Here is a 20138-nt window from a genome sequence, read left to right on the forward strand (position 1 = left end):
ATAAAAACTCAGCTGCTCTGGGAGAACATTAGACAAACTTTTTATATAAAAACAGGATTCTCATGGGCCCATGGAAAAAGTTTTACGGGGTATTATCTGGAATGCCAAAAAGGCCTTAAAAGTTTAGAACATTTCTGAAAATGAATGGAAAATGTGTGATTTTTTTTTTATCAAACTATAGCCCCAAAATCCATCCTTGAATGATAAGTCATACTTGAGATTAAGCATCAGCTCAAAGTGGACTACAAGTTTGCAGCAAGTTTTTGTATTTGTCCAGAGATGGACTTTAATGAGTTCAACTAAATCCACCTTAAAATATCTTGACATTGTCTGTCCTCGCATGCATTGTATTATTTTTACTGTGAAACTCCCAACTTGTGTGCCTAGAATATATCAAAACAAGTCAACTGAAAATCCTACTTGATCCATGTCTGGCACAGTGGATTAGATGTTATCCAGTGACAAAGTATTTGTTTGGCATTGCTGCCATTATTTGATAGTGGAGATGGTTGAGAGGTGGCGTGTATATATCGTACAGTAAATAACAAGAAATGTCAGTATACGTTTGAGGTAGTTTTGAAATTGTCACCATTACATAATGTGAAAAATAAACTTGATTGTCAAAGAACACTGAATATTTTTTTTCTAGTCTTACAAATTGTAACACAAATTTAAGACATTCTCAACAAAAATAACCATCTGCTGGTATATGATTAATTGATTTATTTTAGAAATCCAACATGGGGTCGTTCTCTTAACAAAAAAGTCTTGAAGCAACATCAGTTTTAGCTGTTTATGCTAAACTTGTCCTATTGCACATTTTCTCTATTTCATATGGCACAGCTTGTTAGCATTGGATGTAGCTGATGCAGCTCAAGTATAGTGGAAGAATATTTTGTTATATACATGAAGCAGTCTAACTGGCCAGTTGTTTTATTCAACTTCCCTGCAATAGATTCTTTTTAATAAGAAACATAATTCACAGGTCCACATTAGCCACAAAGCTAGTTTATCTTAAAAATGTTTTGAAACTGATTACATCAACATTTTTAAGTTAAACTAACTACATTTTGTAAGTTAAAAATAACATTCTTGATCAAGTAGCTTTAGTCATTTTAAGTGAGAATGACTTAATTTTCTCATTTTTATTTGTACTGTGAAAACAAAAAGAAAAAAAGAACTTTAAGAACTCTTAAAAGAACTTGTAAAAGCGGCTTAACCAATACCTTTTTTTTAAGTTTGTGTTACTTAAAAATGTTGTCATAATCAGTTTCAACAATTTTTTGAGTTAAATGAACTTATCTGGTTTTACAGTGTAATGTGGATATGTACAGTAAGAGAGCAACATGACTAGACTAATATTATAGTGTGTATAGTATAAGCCCTCTCGTTTCTTTTCTCCTCCTTTCTTATTTTCTCCTCCTCTCTTATTTTCTCCCGTCTCCTCCTCTTGTCATACAACCACTTCCCCTCTTGCCCTTTTCCCATCTCTTTCCTTCATTCAATCCTTCAATCTCCTTCTCTCCCGATCCATCATCAAGTCCCACATCACACCTTTGTTTAACAGCCCTGCACCCCACCCATCTCTCCCTCTATCCATTTATCCTCCCTGACCTTTCTTTCTCTCTCTGTATCGCTCTCATACATACACCTACATTGTTCCCCCACCCTTGTTGTGTCACTCTAGTCCACTTCTCTTTCTCACACCCTCCCTCCGTCTACCCCCACCCCCTCCCCGGCTTTAGGGTCGTACCAGATTAGGCCTGTGTCATAAGGAAAAGAGAGAAAGAGAGATTGCTGGTTGGATTAAAGGGGGTGCAGGAATGAAATTCTATGATCTCATTGTTTCGACGCGCCACATAAAGTTGGTGTGTGTGTGTGTGTGTGTGTGTGTGCACGCATGCGAAGGGTGGCGTCTGCTTTATCCCCTGTAATGACAGGGAGCTGTCCAGAAACGCCTGCACTGTTGCATGCTGGGAAATCAGGCATGTGTCTTTTGGAGAGTTTAATGAATTGCTGGTTTTGCATGTTTATTGTATTCATATATCATTATGATGTAGTGTAGATTGGACAGCATATTTAATGACTGTATGATGATGGATTGGGCTATAGAAGCTGCTTGTTACAGAGCAACCAGGTATACATTACCTGATTACCAAGTATACATACGTACTAATAATATAAAACTAAAGACCCAAAAAGCGTAATGCAACCTTAAAGACAAACAAATACGTTGAATAATTTTCTTACCTCATAAACCAAACTTGCCGTCGTTACACAGCTTTACAGTCTTTTTATCCTTTTTTTAATTTCTGCATTGCTTTTATGATACATATTATAACATTGTTGTGTGCTACTGGGCAAAACAATACACAATACAGGAGCTTGCTCCTCAAAACATTTCTCTACAGGAACACTATCATTCAAACTTGTTTGCTTTGCAGTATGGACTAATTTAATTATTTCTTATTTACAAAACAAAAAAAAAAACGATTTTTATGCTTCTGTAGTTGTGGGAAGAAGGATTAAAATAATTTACTTAAATAAAAGTAACAAAATTTGTCTCTTGATTTCATGACTACATCTGCTTGAGGCAACTAAAGCATGATGACTATTTGTAGGCAAGTTAGTTAAGGTTAGGGAAAGGTCGTGGTTAAATGTTGAAAAGGTGACCTCCAACCAAGTGTTTTAATTGCCCGAATTTAACCGCATGCTCATCTCGTAATGCGGACTCCATCCACGCTGACCTCCTCCCTTTGACAGTCTAAAGACGTCACATGTCACATGAAACAAAGCGTTGCCAGTGAGCATAATCCAGGTAGCAACAGCGCTCCCATCAAAACATCATCTGCAAAGCAAATACGTAGTACATTTTCTAGCTGGATAGGGTTGGCTCTGTGTACATTTGTCAGTGTACTGCAGCATACAGAACAAGTAGCGAGATGGCTGTTGCAAAGGGGACAGTGATTTATGTATGAACACCACCACTCAGAGACTCAAGGGAATGTCAAAGTCGTCAAAGGTCCAAATTTTAACCGGCAGAAAAAAAAAGACAAAGCTCGCTCATTTCCTTATCTGCCATCGGCTGATCAGCCAGATGTTTTATTGTGTGATGGATGTGCTTCAGTACAGAATATTTCAACTAGTTTGTTGTCCCCGAAGCAGCCCCTGGCGAAAATCTCATTACAGGATGCTATTATGATGGTTATATCGTTGGACATGTAACACCCTGTTCTTTTAAAAGAGACAGAAGAGATGTCTAGATACAGATACACCACACTCAAACACACACACACAAACACACACAGGTTAATGATTATCTCTACGTGTGTGTCAACCATCATAGACCACAAGGTGAAGGAGCGCTGAATGCCAATGTGATGTGTAATAATGCAGCACACAGGCTTTGTCTTCCTCGCTTTTCTCGCACAGTCACTCACACTTGAATGGCGACCTTGGGCTATATTGTTATTCATTAGTGGACAGAGGCGAGCAGACTGCCTCCTCTCCCCTTATCTCTATGGGACACAAACCAGCAGTGGGGATGCTGGTGGCGTTCCTATCTGTCCTCACTGTAATAAGCATCACTGTTTCACATCAGCCGAACGGAGAGATCAGACAGCAGCCTCCAAAGATAAAAGGAAGGTCCTGCTGTCCTGTCCATCAGCTGCTTAACACTTTCAAATATTACTTGTTTTTTTTTAATTAAAACAGACATTTAGTTTTTTTTATTTCAGAATTTGGGAAAAGATGAACAAAGGAAAGCTGTGGAAAGCCCAGATTGCTTTATCCTCTCATATGGAGCAAAATAACTGGCAGGCAGGATAATTGGCAGACTGGTACCCTGGTAATTTAAAAACAGTATTTTCTACAACTTTAAAGAATCGTCAGCGACTTTTTTCAAATGACATTTGTGGTTTGCCACTTCAAAATCACCAAACTGAAACAAACTGTGCAAAGAATGTTCACGACAACCTTACAAATGCCGCCTGTTGATGCGTTCATGAGAGGTTCCGACTTGAAATCAAAAACATCTTTCAAAAGCAACATGGTTAGTGACAGTATGAGATCTGGTAAGCTGACAATCATAGACATGTTAGATGAGAGAATTTTCTAATATTTCACAAATTCTCTCGCTTGTTTGTGCCACAACAAGTAGCTCTTGCATTTGTGCCAAGTCGAGACCTAGGTATGTTTCTCCCGTGTCACAATTCCAATCACCGCATTGACTGTTGCCGTCGGTTTTTTGTTGATCACAGCAGAGTCTCTCCATCCAAATGTGACAATCTGAGGTATCATCTGTTGTCTGTCTGCTGGTCTGCACTGCCAAAGGCACCTTCCCCTTCTGCTCGCGGAACATGTGAAGTGAATGCTCTTGGATTGGTTCACCAGTTGACATGAAAATGAAAGCGTTTATTCTCTGCATACTGTTTCATAGCAGTGTTTTTGGGCACCAATGAAGTGGACATGTATTTTTGTCAAATGTCAAGAAACATTATGAAGCAGAAGTTGTAGAAAGAAAATACTTTTTACTCGTTTCTTTTGCTTGTGTTTGGTTGTGGTATCAGAGCTTGTGTTTCATAATGCAATTTTTCAAAGTTGGAACTGTTTGAGTCCCTCTGAGATGGAGCAACTGTTCATAACATTTTCAGAGAAGCTTTGAAAGTTGAATGGCTGGCCGAGTCACTGGAGGTGGAACCAGTGAAGTGTGCCAGTAAATTGCATGCTTAGAAGTAAAAGGTCCTGCATGTCCTTCACGCACCCCACTCACAAAGTTAGGAACGCAGACTTGTTTAATAAACCATGTTTTTTTTCCAGTTTTCATTTCATTTCCACCTCAACGTGTGAGTTTTAGTGAACTGAATTGCTCTCTTTCTCAAAAAAGGGTGACAAATCAGAAAATCTGAATCAGTCTTTTTTAAGAAAGAAAACAGGTTTGCCTGCAGTCTGAACCTAATTCTTTGCAGAAGTTATCTGATATGGCAAAAAGGCAACAGCACCTCACAAGGGGGTTAGTTCAAGGAGGTTAGTGGGAAAAACGGGTGCTCAACCGACTCTTTGTCCTGTCTTGCGTTGCATCCCTTTATGAAACAGGTCATAACAATAAAGTGGGAATTTGTGGACCCTGGCAAAAGTTAATTCACTCTCCCCCACTTCTTCATTCATTCCTCCCTCCCAGCCCTTATGCCTCTTGGCCCCTATCCACTCTCATACATCCCTGCTTCCCTTTATTATCCAGTCAATTTAAAATTAGGCAACTCCTTCCTCAATCACTATCCAATCTCTTAAGCCCAAAGGTACCACTCCTCTAACATACCCACACTGGAACCAATCATTACTCACCTCTTTCCTTTGCCAATCCAATCAGCTCCTCCTGCACTGCACTTCTTCCAGCTTCTGGATTGATTCCTGAAAATTGTTATCCAAAAAAGCTCCCACTGATGCACAACACTAGATATCCTGAAATAGCTTCTGTCTGTAATAAATTCTGACAGGAAATTGAATGCGCTAACAGATAAAGGGGTCTTCATTCATTTGTCTCTTTCCCGTCCTGAGACGTGATGTTACCAAACCAGTATGAAATTATGGGAGGCTTTTATAGGCCTTTTATATCCTGCCACCCACAAAGTGCATTTGATGTGTGTGGATGCATGCGCTTTCGTGTGTGCCTAAGGGAGGACCAGGGTCATCAAAGAGTTTTTGCATCAAAGCTGCCTGACGTAAATCTGCTCCTTTCTGACACCGCTGCTTTTACTAGTGAGAGAGGGGGACACACATGATGACTTTGATTTACAGGCATACACAAAATGTACAGTAGATTTCAGCAGGACCAGAAATAGCCATCATGTGTTTTTGCACGTTTTAGGTTATTTTCTATCAACTGAGTGCCTTAATGATGGCACTGTCTAAGATGAGGATCTCAAACTCAAATTGGCTCGTCGGTCAGTCAACTGCTTTTGTCCGGACTGAAATATATCAACAACTATTGGATACAATAATAAGACATTTGGTGTGGCCGAAGTGTTTTTTACTGTACTTGATTTGCTCAGGAAAGGCGACAGAAGAGCTTGAGTGTTCAACCCCTGGCTCCTTTCTCACAGCTGTACAGCTGACCAGTCATTGCGTCAATTGGATGTGACTGGCAGCTCATCAGTTTTCGTAAAGTTACGGAAATGTTTGGACACAGGGCCCCCAATCTGACCTTGGAAAGGTGCGTGGGGGGGTTCAATGATAGCCAACCAAGTAGTTCCGATGTAGCAAACTGGTCCCTTAACCCAGAAGAGACACAAAGAGTAACTCTTTAGGAATTTAGGAAAAACCATGACACCATAGCGCGCTTTCTACAATTATTTACAGTTATGTTTGAATATAAAAAAACTGACATGTCACTGTATAATGATTTAAAATTGGACACAATGTTATGCTGCCATATCTGAGGACAGTCAGCAATATTCTTGAAAACTTTTTTTCTTAAAAAAGACAGAGGCTCAAACTTTTAATGTGATCAAGCAGTCTTGCATTGCTCCCTGGAGTTATGTTCCCGGTCATAAATAGTGATTAGACTGTCCTAAACCATCAGGATAACTTTTATGAGTTCTTAAATCTTGTGGCGTTCATCTCGAGGTTATTCACTTCCATTTTTTTTCATTTCATCTGTCGGTTGACATTATGTCTCCCCTCCTCTGTCCCGATCTGCCAACTACAAATTTAAGAAAGTGCCAGAATCCAATCTATTAATTATCGTCACTTAAGACTATCTATTGACATTGGCAAAGGCGGGCCAGGTGAATTAAATAACCTGCTTGCTGTCTTAATTGGGATTCTCATTACCTTGTACTGTTACAGGCGTGAATGACTAAAATAATCATAGTAAGAAAAATCTTCTCTTTTCATTCCACACTCCAGTTGAGTTAAGTTGGATTACATGGGATGCTAAACATGCTTTCCACCCTTTTGCATTCAATTAAAGTTAATCATCGCCACTGAGGTTCATTTGTGGTTCGTCCTTGGCCCCTTGTGGCACGGGGCCAGCGGGAGCAGCATCTCGCTAAGGCTGAACCATCTGTGCACACAAACACACAGACACAAAGCTCTGACTTGTTGTTAGGGTTTGATGACAGGCTCTGTGACAGGATGTGAGTATCTGCGCTTAAATAACAGTGCTTGGATGTTCTCGTCAAAAAACAAAAGCAACCTGTAACAGCGATCAACCTTGAGTCTGTTATATTCTCGAAATTTTGTTTGTGCTTTGGAAGCATTAACAAAATAGTATTTCAGGAGTTTGTCAGGATTTCTCTTTCCTCCTTTCATTAGAAAAAAATGCCGCCACATTTTCAGACAGACAAATGATACAAAGCCAAATGTTCCTTCTGGATGAGAGCGAACCAGGAACAAGGAAGGGCAAGGAAGTCGTCTGTGGTCTACAAGACTAATGCAGTATGAGTGTGCACAAGCTCACTTAGTGAAACCAAACAGGGGAGAAAGAAAAACCTGAGAGACGGGGTCTTGCTCCCATCAGCGTCCCATTCTGCAGAGTCAGCATTCCTCTGCCCATCATCCCCCACCTCCCCTCCCTTCTCTGTCTCTCTCAGTTGCTTTTCTCTTTACAACCAAAGCACTTTTACTCTCCTTTTTGTCCCTCCTCCATCTTTCATCTTGATTTCCCCTTCTTGTAGCCCTCCTTCCCCTGCATCCTTTCATCGTCCTCTTCTCTGCCCTGCAAAGGGACTTGCAGCTCAGATGAACGTGGGGCAAAGCGGGAGCCAGAGAGCATCCGTCATCCATTCGCTTTGTCCTCCCCCCCACACACACACACTTCCCCTCCCACCCTCCCTCTCTCTCTATCCCACCCCTCTTCTATCCTCTCTCCCTCCTCCTCTCTTCTCCCCTGCTTGCCTCGGCCAGGATCGCTGCACTTCTCCATGCGCCGAGATGGAGAGCGCACACAGTGGGCTTATTGCAGCTCAACTAAGCCAGGTGGAGAGCAGCGGAAAGGGCTGACTCGTCCCAGAGAGAGCAGAGAGGTGGGAGGTGACCCTCAACGTCTCTGTATCACTTAAGAACGCAGCATTGTGGAAAGACAGGGAATTGGACTGTTTGTGCATCGGACAGGACATTCAACAAGGGTGATACTTGCTGTCGTCTAAGTTTATTTCCTTAAACTGTGAGAAATTCCTGAATTCTGTGCTCAAAAGGCTTTTGTTGACTCTTGTTATGGATCCCGGATGAAACTGGATTGTCTGGGTTATAAATGCGAAGGGACTTGGACGTGGATTAGAATGCTGATGTGGAGCACCTGAGCTTTGGGACATAGCGCTCTGTAGCAGGACCACATGGACATGTTTGGTTTCTCCAAGATGCCAAAGCTGTCTGGGTGAGTGTGTGTGTTCTTCTACTGCTGTTCTCTAGGGGCACTGTAAATAATGTGTCACTTTTTATTCCAATTTCTAGACAAATGTCACTTGCTTGGGAGCAAAGTCAAGATTATCCACATTCACCTTGTCCACTGCTGTGTGCTTCAGCCCAGAAGTTTCATGACTCTCAGAATGAATGAAATGAAAGTGTTTCAAATAAGAGACTTTGGTGACAAGGTCAGAAAGAATGTTTGATAAGGCAAAAAAAAAAAGAAGAAGCTGCGTCTGATCTGTATGTTGCAGAAAACAAATTTGAGGTTGTTTCTGATGTATTCTGCTCTGTCAGTGTGAGAGGCCTGATGAGTGACTAAGTCATCAAAACGTTGGGATTCTGTAAGGCATGCATAGTGACAACAGTAACATCGGAGGGTCAGCAAATGTGGGAAATGGAAGGCGGAATAGAACCAGAGAGTCTGAGGTGCAAGCAGATAGTGTTAGGGATTACGAAAGAGATAAAGAAACAACAAAGGACAGACAGTGGTTACCGAAAAGGATGGGAGCACAAAGTGAGCCAGTGGAGCCAAAAGGAAGAGGTGTAACAAGACTACTAAGTACTTAAAAAGACAGCATGGTTTAAAAATCTGCTCCAGAAAAGGAAGCTCAGCTTGAGAAACCCTCTCCAGTCCCCGTGGTGCACAACCACAGCCACTGCAATTACACAATAATGGCAAATGATTCAAAAATGTCCTAAAGATGCAATTATGTCCTACTTTGATTCAAGTAAACTATCCAGTGTTGCAGTTTTACATTCCGAACAAGCTGAATTGAACCAACCATAAGGCCTGAAATGTGAATAATAGCTAAGAAGTCTTAAGACAGAGAAGACTATATATATATATATATATAAGTAGGAGCTGCAGCTATAATGAAGAGCTCAGCACACAACAATCCCCGCTCACTATGCCATTCACATATACACACACTACACGATACGATGCGTGGACACATGTACTTGAATACATGTTTGCATGATCCTTGACTCATATGTGGTCACATCAGTAAGCCCGCTAAACATGGCTCATGACAAATCCTTTAAACCCCACACATTTACACAGTCAGAGGTTAGCATCTGGAGTGGAACTTTCTTTCTTCGTCGTGGTTCAGATTTAACAACAATGCGGCTTTTTGGAGACAATATTTCCACATCGTTAAAAAAGATATTCACTGAAGTTTGAGCAAAGTTTGAGGGAGCACGTCTGACCTCACTGCAAGAACAGTTGTGGTACAGTATTAGCTAAAGGCTAGGTTAGCGCCAGCAGTTTATAACACTGACAGGAGCACAGTTAAATCTCTTTTTATTTCCCAAATAATGAAGTTTTATTCCTGTATTTGCTGCAGTCTTTCAAGTTCATGAGAACACAGTTATGATATTCATGATTGTGAAACACTAAACTTTGCTTCAGCGGAAATCAAATCACAAACGCAATAAATGTAATTTGCAGATTAAGTGGTAATAAGACATGATTTTAGCGTACGGTTCGCACATTTGCAAAAAATTATTAGTGAGCGTAACTATCATGAACTTTTTGAACATTTGTTGTTGTGTTTTTGAACTTTAATATATCCTGAAAAATAAGTCCTCTGCTCCAAATGACCTAACTCTGCTCAATCATGTGTGCAATTTTTCAGTTCATGTTTTTCTTCACCATATTAACACCTAAAAAACGGTAACGTGACGACAAGAGTCCTGTAACCTTAGAACCTTGATCTTTTCCTAAACCTAATGTGTTTGGGCCGAAACCTAACCAAACCAAAAGGATGTTGTCCTGCTGATACGGTTACGCTTACGTATCACTCTAGAAGGTCTGGACAAACAGCATATTTTGTCATTTAATTTGGAGGACTTGTTATCAATGGTCATAGTCCTATCATAAATATGTGAATGTGTGGTTTAGTAACACATCACTCGATCCTTCTGTCGTGTCTCACTTTGCTGAGCATTAAAGAAGCAAGGCTTTTTTTAAAATACCATTTGAAAATCAACAAAAAAGGTAGATTTTTTTTATTGCCAAATTAACTAAATATATAAGGAAACCAAAGCAACACACTGTGCTTTTAACGCCTGTGAAGCACAGTGTTAACATCCAGAATCTTTGAGAACTATCCCGGTGAATCATAAGGCGAAAATTAAACAGTTAAAGTGTTATTTAAATGAGTTTCTCCCAGACTTAATTTCAAAGAGTATTCCAAACAACACATAAAATGGAGAACAGTCATATTTTGTACATAAATGTAAATGAATGTGTCTCACAGCACAGAAGCAAGTGCCTAAAGTGGGCATGTGTTGCACATTATCACATTTTTATCTTTATTTGACTCCTGATTTGAATAAATAGCTTCCATTTCTCATAAGAAGTGCTTCCCCTCCCCTTGTTTTCCAAGAGTTTTACCCTCCTGGGAACCATTTGCGCCTCTCCTTATGCTTTACCATTTTTTCATAATGTTCACCACACCCTCTTTTACACATTTGGCTCCATCCTTTGTTGACAGACTGTAAAATGGCTAAAATTAATAAAGGTGTAATGCTAACAGGCACCAAGAGAGTGTTTGCATCACTGGAAAGTTAGCTGCACTTTGGTTGTACCCAGATGGCCGTTGTGTATCCATGAGCTGTCATAATACAATTTTGGAGCCTTCTGTTTGCACATAGCATAGAAGCCAACTTTGCTTCATAAACCTTAATGAGAAGTTGTGGATCATTTATCACTTTTTAATGCTCGTGATAAATCACTCATTGTGATGGCAAGATGGAAAATAAAACACCTGCAGCAGGTGAGAGGAATCTGTGGTCTTCCTGTTTGTGTTTGTTGTTTTTTTTATTCTAACTATAGACTAATGGGTGTTTTGTCATCACACATCTGGCTTTTTTTTGAAAAACATTAACCTAATCTCTATTATCCATTTCAATCCATGCATCCTAAAGACAAAGACAGGACCTGTATCAGCGTTTGTAGTGTGGGAAAAAGCTTGGCTTTAGTGTGTCGGCATTTGGCAGTAAAACTAGCCAGCAGGGCTTGTTTGTGTTCTGAATATCAGATTACAATAATGCGTGCCAAATTGCCTTCTGCTTTATGCCAATGCATGCTGCTATTTCAGAGGGCAAAGTTCCATTGTACTGAGAGCCATCTGACAAGTTGTGGAGTATTGAGAGTGATTTTCAATTCTGAGTAAGTCAGGGCGCTCGTTACTTAAAATCACCTGTAATATTTTCATGATCATTTCAAATACCGTAGTGAGAAAGTTGCATCTTTATATGCAGCATTTCTGCCTTTGTTCTACTATTGTAGCAAATATTTGTGACTCATACATTTGGGACACAAGCTCAACTGTTCAAGGGAGGAGAGGGGTACTACGAATACGTATGTACATAGACGTATAGAAGGACCTCTGCTGTTTGTTTGTAACAGTGCTCTACGGTTATATTACTATCAAGTATGATCAATTGCTTTGTTTGCAAAAAAATGTTTGCAAACATATAAAAGACTAAATATTTTCTTCTTATTCTTCTATTTTTATTACAGTTCTTTATGGTCATTTACCAACCCTATCCTCAGGCAAAAATATTAGACATTTCGGAAAAACCCTATACGTTTTATGAAATTCTCACTTTCTATAAAGTCTGCATGTATGGCAATTTAGGCATGGTTGAGAAAAGATTGTAGATGGCAAATAGATTGGTTAAGGCATGGTTATTGTAACTAAAACACTTGATTAAAGGTACCCTGTTCAGGTTTTGACCTCTAGTAGTGCTATAGAGCAGTGTTACAGGAGAACCCACATGGCACCTTTAAGGTCAGTGTGAGATTGCAGTTACGGTCGATAAAAAGGCATTAATTGTTGATTTGTGACCAGACACAAACTCCGATCTCCTGTATGAAAGCCTAATGTGCAATGCGCTCATCAACCAACGTGACCTCCAAAGCCATATTTCTTCACCGTGGTACATATAGGGCGCACCACTTCCTCCAGTGGCCCTGGCTGCTGTCACTGGACGTAAATCTTGCGGGGCAGAGTCATCCAATATGGACATAGGTGGACTAGGATACTGAGGTGTCATTTCCATATTTGTCCACCGTTCACCTCAGATGTCCAAGTTCCTCTGTGGCAAAAGGGAGGGTTGCAACTTCAGTACATTACGTCTTACGGGGTTTTTACTGAGGTCACATGCCCATATGTAAACTGAAAGAGTAACTGCTTGCTCTCATCGTTCCTCCCTGCCTCCACAACCACATTACAGAATGGGAGACAAAATCTGTGTAATCATGCATTCTTGAAAGAAACAGTTTGATCATTTGGGAAACACAGCTATTGGCTTTCTTGCCAAGAGTTAGACGAGGAGATCAATACCACTCCTCATGCCTGTATGCTAAATAGGACTCTCCAGCCAGAACACAGTTAGCCTAGCTTAGCATTAAGACTAGAAGCAGCGGGGAGAAACGGCAAGCCTGGCCCCGTCTGGACAGATAGGTTAACTGTTTTCCTCTGCTTCCAGTCTTGCTTGCTCTAGCTGCATATTCATCTAACTCTCTGCAAGAAGAGTATTCCCAAAATGTCAAACTTTAAAGTACAGCCTTTTTAGTTTGAATTTCCCCTTATAGCGACTAATAACTATTCTTTAACAGCACAATAGATGTCTGTAGATCGTAATATTTATCAACCATTTGTATTTTTTCACAAATGTTGCAGTCATTTGGTGTAGTAGGACATGTGGCTGCAGAGAGCGCATAGGTCAGAACAAACACATCGAAGGCTGGAGAAGAGGGAAAAAACAACATCAGGCTACAGCGCTACCACCTCCCCCCCAACTCATTTCTCTCTTTCTCACTCTCTGCCTGTAACCCTTAAAGTTGCACGATTTTCTTGATTTGAGTCTGGATAATCCTCCTAAGGGATTTGGTCGGCGATCACTGCAGGAGGGGCCGGCAGGGTGAACGCACTGTCGGGCTTTTTCATTGAGTGTATGAAATCACATCACACACATCTCTCCCTCTCTTTCCCTTACCTATCTCCTTTATACAGCGGCACATCCATCCACTTATCGGTCCATCTATCCCTGTCTGTAATTTAAACCCGGTACGGTCTGCTTCATAGATACGGTCCATCTTTTAAATTGACAAATTGAAACTGATATGGTTTTCAATTGTGTCAGTATGCTGAAATATATATTTTCAGGCATCTTTTGTTTATACATATGTTCAAAAACTACCATACTTTTTTATTCTAAGTGTATAGCTATAGAAGCAACTTTAATTTCAGCCCAGCAGAATAACACATTTGTTATCTCTCAGCGCTTATTTGATAATATACCAGCTCTGAAATGGAATGCTTTAATCAGTCCTTCATTCTCTTCTGCGGGGATTCATTTCCTGGTGAACACTAATATTCTGTTATGTTATGATTAGCACATTTTACTTCCCATAATTCCAGTCATCTCTCACGCCAGATAATACTGAAAGACCGGAGTTGATGCGCTTCATGCTTCCGCTCCTCTTTGACGAGAGACCAAATTTGATCAATTATGCAAATGGAGCAAAACCCATTTTGTTTCTCGCTCCGTTCAGATGCGAACTTCCTTCCCTCGCCTCTGCTGCGCAAAAACAAATAACTTTTTAGAGCAAGCATCATCTCCCAATTACGCTTCAATTCTCAAACAGCAAGCAAACTGAAATTCAGACTGGATATGCCGGCTGATCAGTGATTCGCTTATTGAGTTTTTGCCCACAGGAGTGCGTCACATGTTATGTAAATGTTAAGAGAATTTGACATACAGCATGTGTTCTCTCTGTTAGCACTTATATCTCATGTATTCTCCATGGAGGGCCACTGCTTAGTGCATTATTTAATCACACATTGGTGCAAAGGCTTTTTCTGCATAAATGGGTAACTGCCTTGTTGTAACCAACCGGTGACTGCGGAAGTTCAAACCGAGGCGTTTCTTTATGCTGAGACAACCTTCTCTTTTCCCTAACGCCCATCATAACAAGGCATGTAATGGTGTTTGGCCTTAAGTTGAACCCCATAACAATCCCTGGGAACAAAGGCACTAAAACCACCCATGTGTCCCACGGTGGCTCACTCAAGTGACTGATCTTTTTGTCTCAAGTGTTACCTTCATTCTAAAACTACAGAATACACTAAGTTGAGTCAGCAGCTTGCTACAATACTACATCTTTCAACTGAATAGTCTGTGGGCGATGTATTCAGGTTCAGTTTTAGAATAATTTCTAAAAGTGAACCTGAATTACTACATTGTGTTGACGTATAGAAGCTATTTGCTACTGACTGGGTGACATACAGTAGCTTGATTACCAACTATATACAGTCTATACACCTTGCTACCATTATATTCTGATGAATTTCATAACTTTTTTGCACACGATGTGTAGAATCCGGCTGCCAGTTATACATCATATTTCAGTTATAGCTCCCATTTGTTGCCATTGCATTTCAAATCAAATCTACAATCTTCAATAGGCAACATCAGTGTCTTGTCGTCATCTTGAGGATGCTGGGCAACCACAGTTTTACCTCTTCATTTTTGAAAGAATGAAACAAACAACATAGAACTTACTGAGCTTTAGAGGTGCTAGATCTTTGAAAGGATGCGCCTTCCCAGTATTTTGTTTGTTGTGCTGAAAGTCATTTAAGTTCTAATGCTTAAAACCCAAAGGTAAAAAAAGGGTAGCACACACACAGATTTCCAGTTGATTAATCTCAATTTCACCAATTTATCAATATAATTTACGTTTCAGCCCGGTGACCTTCAGCTTTTGTGTTGTTAGGAGTTTTTGTATCTTTGGACAGAGCAATGCAAGCTTATTCTGGCTCCAGCTTCACAGATAAAATACCGACGTAAGAGTGGTATCGATCTTCTCATCTGACTCTCAGCAACAAAGTGAATAAGTGTAATTCCTAAAATGTCTTCTATTACAAAGACTGATTGCCCTTGGGCACAAGAAATGCTAACTGCATGTGAAATTACTGATGCAGCTATCCGAAGAGGTGGCACTGCACGTATGTTTTCTCTGTGCGGGCTTACGTTAACCCCATTGGTAGAGTTGCACAAATAGGTCCTACGGCACAGCGCATTTACAGGAAAACAACTAGAGAAACAACTCTTTTCAAACATGAACGCCTACATGCTACATTTCCTGTACATTTACAGAGTTAAGTGCATGTCTCAATGTACTGTGCCTTTGCCTTCCACTTTCCGTACCATTTACCCGTACAGCTGTTCCCTTTTTAGAGAAATGCTCATGGATGCATTCACTAGCAAAGTGTATGCTAAAGTATTAAAACACCAAACTACACATGGGTGATTTTGGCATCTGTGTTTGCATTACATAACAAGTAACAAGTAAAAACTACGTATTTCTATAAGTGATCTCTAAGCTTAAAATACACAGAAATCGGGACAGATTTGGACACTCACATACTGTGAAGTAGAATCATCGGTGTATGAGGATGTTTCACAGTCATACAGCCATACTGTACATTGCTCTTAGCAAGTGCATACTCAATAATTGATCACTTTGGCTCAGTTTTACTACATGGAGTGAGCAATTCTGTGGTTGTAGGACAGAAGAAAAGTTAAAAATATCTCCTACATCTTACTCTTTATATTCTCTCCCACAGTTTGCAACAGGGAATGAGACAGCACTCTGTGAAACAAATGAATCAAACATGACAGAAGGAATAGGGAATTAATGAATACTTGTCATTTATCTTTAATGTCAGTTGTTCAAGCGGCGCAATTTTAAAGTTGCATACATTTGTTTTGCATTCATATGGAGGAGGTGGTTTCGTATCAGCTGGGATTTCTCACATCTGAGCGCCACATAAGCTGTCAGTTATAACTAAGTAGACTAAACAGACTTTCAGATGCTTATACTCTCTTTCATTCACCTTTTTAGCGCATTCTGTCCAGCAGTTTGATAGAGTGAGGGTTAAATGAAAAAGAACGAGGTGAGATTTGAGTGAATGTAGTAAAACGATGTGTAAAGATGACCGACTGACAAGACAGGTGATGGATGAGCTCACGCTGACTTCAGCCAGTTGTCGGTTTGCTGATACAACTGTTTGTTACAGAGGCTAGTGGAGTGATTAGTTCTGCTCCAAATACTATCACGTAATACTTAAGTGCCACTGTGTATCAGAGCCATGCTGTCACACACACACCTAATGTACTGTAAACCTTCATACAGTACAGTACACATACTTACACACATGGATACACTCACACTGGTAAAACGTGTTCAAGCCTGGCCTGTATGTATATGTGTCTACATGAACTCATGGATCCTAAACCAATTCCTCCGCTGATTGAACATGGGTACTGCTTTCCCTAATTGGATTCAAATGAAATGATTAATTCAATTTAAAGTAAATTGAAAAGCCAAACATCAGTTCAGCTCTCCTGATTCTCTGACCGTCGGAGTGAAGCTTGGTGGAAATGAGTTAGGGTAGCAACTGAGCCACACATCTGCATTTTTCACTGCGCAACACATTGGAAGACAGGAAGCATCCGACTGTCTCTGGTTTAAATACACTGGAAGCAAACTGTGAGCGATCACTGAATAGGAAACTGTCAGTTTATAGCTGATTCTTTGTTCATCCCCTTTTTGTGCTTAGCTCCCGCACACAACCCGATATATAAAAATGTACCCGAGGCCCATGTTCTTTAAAAGCCAATGAAATCAAATGAAATCAGTTCATTTCATTATTTATTGCTGTGCATGCTTTGGCAACTGCTGTTCTCACCCCCACTGACCAATCAAGGAACACTCAGTGTTAAAGCACAGGTGTGACGTCAGCACCTCCAAATTGACAAGCAATATGCAAATCAACCCCAAGAGGATGGATTCAACCATAAACCTATAAAGAAAACACGTACTTCTGCAGATTTCTGGATGTGGGACTTATAAATATAATTGCAATGCAACCATTGTGCATGTAATTCAGATGTGATTAAGTGCAGATTAAACAGATTAGATACAACATGTCCTAAGGTCCAGTGTGTAACATTTAGGAGGATGTATTGACAGAAATGGAATATAAATAGAATAGAATTAACTGAAAATAAGAATCTTTGTATTTTTGTTCAGGAATGAGCCGCTTTTATCTACAGAGGGAGCGGGTCCTCTTCTACGGAGACCGCCATGTTGAACCGCCATGTTTCTACATCCTGACTTCAGCCAGCTCTCTACTTAACACACAGACATGAGATTGATATTTTCTCACCTTACTCTCAGAAAGAAAGCCAATATTCATATTTTGCTAAATGTTTAAGTTCTGATTCTCTTTCTGCTTCAGAAAACGACCGTCTGGCAGCATGTGATCTGTGGCACATCCTACCCGACTACACTGTTTATTTTCTCTCTCTTTACTGCGAAAGCACTCAGAGAGTAAAAGAGATTTTTCTTCCGACGTTAAGAAACGAGACACGAGTGTTTTCTTATTCATCCTAATGATCACCATCCTCCTCCTGTGTAATCTTATTTAGAGAGCGTTCAGCGACGCTTGTCCTACGGCGGTATTTTTAGCCTGCAGAACTATGCTTCAGTGTTTAGTGCAGATGTTCTCGTTGGCTGTAATGTTTTCAGCCCGTGTGTTTTGACATAGACTGAATGCACCCAGTGATAAATGAAGTCACTCGAGTGTATTTAGTGTGTACTCACAGACTCTGCTGCCGTGGATTCTTTTACACACTGTAAGCAGATATGCATGTACACACACCGTGCTCTTTCTCTAACCTTTACAATTGACGTGAACCAAATAGACGGACGTAGTCAATGCTCGGACGTCATCGCATCACGCTAGTACAGTCAACCAACCAGAAACTAATTGGTAATGAAACTCCCCATAGGCATGACCTCAGATACAGTACACTCCCCAGTCCAAATATGAACAAGAATAAAGAGTTTGACACAGAAAGCAAAATGAACAAAAAAAGGAAAATTCTAAGCCCTCATTTTTCAGTTTCTGTGTTCTTAAACACAGACTGGTAAAAGGAAGGTGACTGGTGAGTAATTGCCTTCAGTCGTCTCTGGGGAGGCATCCGTTTGATAATCTTGGAGCTCATTCTTGGATCCACTAATGGACAGTCAAAGGGTTTTCTCCTCTAGTTTAAAAAATGAATTTTATTTGACACCTGCAGTAAAATAATTGACCAAGTTTATGTAGAAACATTGACGAAGCTGCAGACGGACAGTACAGAAATACAGGAGAAGTTGCCCTGCGCTCGATTGTGTTTTGGCATCAACAGTGAGTTCAAGTGCCGTGTCAGTGGAGGCCAAAAACAGAAATCATTGATTCGACGACAGCATAAACATAATTCAAACAGCCAATCATCAGATTTCTTTTGGAAACACAATTTAAAGCGTGCTCTGCTGCCCTTTGTATTTTCTGCCCCTCGGTTCCACCGGGCTTTATGTGACATTTACAAAGAATCAATGGGCTGTTGTGCTGTGGACTGTGTTGTCCCACAGAGATGTACTGCTGCGCTCCAAAGGTTGACAAGTAACACTGTAAAGTGCTGTAGGTCTGCTGCTGATACAGATACAGTGGGAACTAACAGTGTGTGCCACACAGTGACAGGTTGTGGACACAAGTGAACTACAAGCAGGAGAGTTAGTCCTTCAGCAAAATATATTTCATCACTTTCATCTTGTCCTGATACAACTGAAGGCTTTTCATTTATTCACCTCACGTTGTTGTGACCTGCCCTTCTAACTCCAATCATGTTGAATTATTATTCACATTTAATTTGTTTAGCGCTAATAATTAGGAATAAATGCTATGAATGATTCCCAGGTGAGATTTTCAGACAGGTTCATTCATAAAAGTCACAATAAATAACACACGGGCGTGAAATCTTCCACAGCAGATTACTTAAACACTTAAAGGTAATATATCATCTAAAGCAGTACTTCCAGCTGAACAAGCCCAACCTCCTATTGCACTGTAAGGGGCATGCCACTTATCTTTGCTTCCTCATTTTCATTCCATCAGCAGTCCTGTCAGTCAATCCAAGCTTTGACTTACATGGCTCCCAAAGGGCAGCACAACATTTACAAAACAGAAAAGACGTAATATACCTATACATAGGTTTACCTGTATTTATGTGTGTATGAAGCATATGTTTCCTTAATCAACTAATTTATGCTTTCATAATTCATGTAATAATGGCAATTAGAGCTGCAATGATTACAAAAAATTAAATGTAAGTATGAATATCTTTGGGTTGTGGACATAACAAGACAACCGAGTCACCTTGGGCTTTGAGTGATTTTCACCATTTTCTGTTATTTTCGGAACCAAAAATCTAATCGATTACTGGAGAAAATGATAGACAGATTAATCAATAACCATTAGTTGCAGCCCTAATGGCAAGTGATACATGTGAGTATCCATACTCTCCCCTCAATCAGATAGTCTATCCACAATGTCAACCAGTTCGGCAGCATACATACAGGTAGCTCCACAAATCTTTAAATCTGTTTAATCAATTTTCTTTATGGTTTCTGGCTTATTTATATTCTGTTTTAGTGCCCTTATATTTTCTGCCAGATCCTATATTTTTAAGTCCCCCGCTGGCACCTAGAGGTTCCATCTGATATCATCTTATCTCATAAATGAACACACTTGTAGCTACGACCGAATGCAGCAAAACTTTCATTCTATAGAGAAATGTGACCGCCCGACACACTCTCGTCTCAGGCCGTT

At 40.2% G+C, this 20138-nt stretch overlaps 1 protein-coding gene across 4 annotated transcripts in view; it reads left to right on the forward strand.

The window, feature by feature from the left end:
- The window catches only part of LOC127378681 (FERM and PDZ domain-containing protein 4-like), a 72639-nt gene that overhangs the window by 18151 nt on the left and 34350 nt on the right, over positions 1-20138 (forward strand). The window contains exon 1 of one of the 4 annotated variants that reach the window (XM_051427813.1): positions 7917-8374. The exons of the other annotated variants lie outside the window; for them this stretch is intronic. Coding sequence (XP_051283773.1) covers positions 8334-8374 — 41 coding nt within the window. The 5' untranslated portion in view covers positions 7917-8333. Of the gene's footprint in view, positions 1-7916; positions 8375-20138 lie in introns of those variants that run through there. 4 annotated transcript variants of the gene reach the window in all.

Source organism: Dicentrarchus labrax, unplaced genomic scaffold, assembly GCF_905237075.1.
Source record: "Dicentrarchus labrax unplaced genomic scaffold, dlabrax2021, whole genome shotgun sequence".
In the NCBI taxonomy this organism is placed as follows: Eukaryota; Metazoa; Chordata; class Actinopteri; family Moronidae; genus Dicentrarchus; species Dicentrarchus labrax.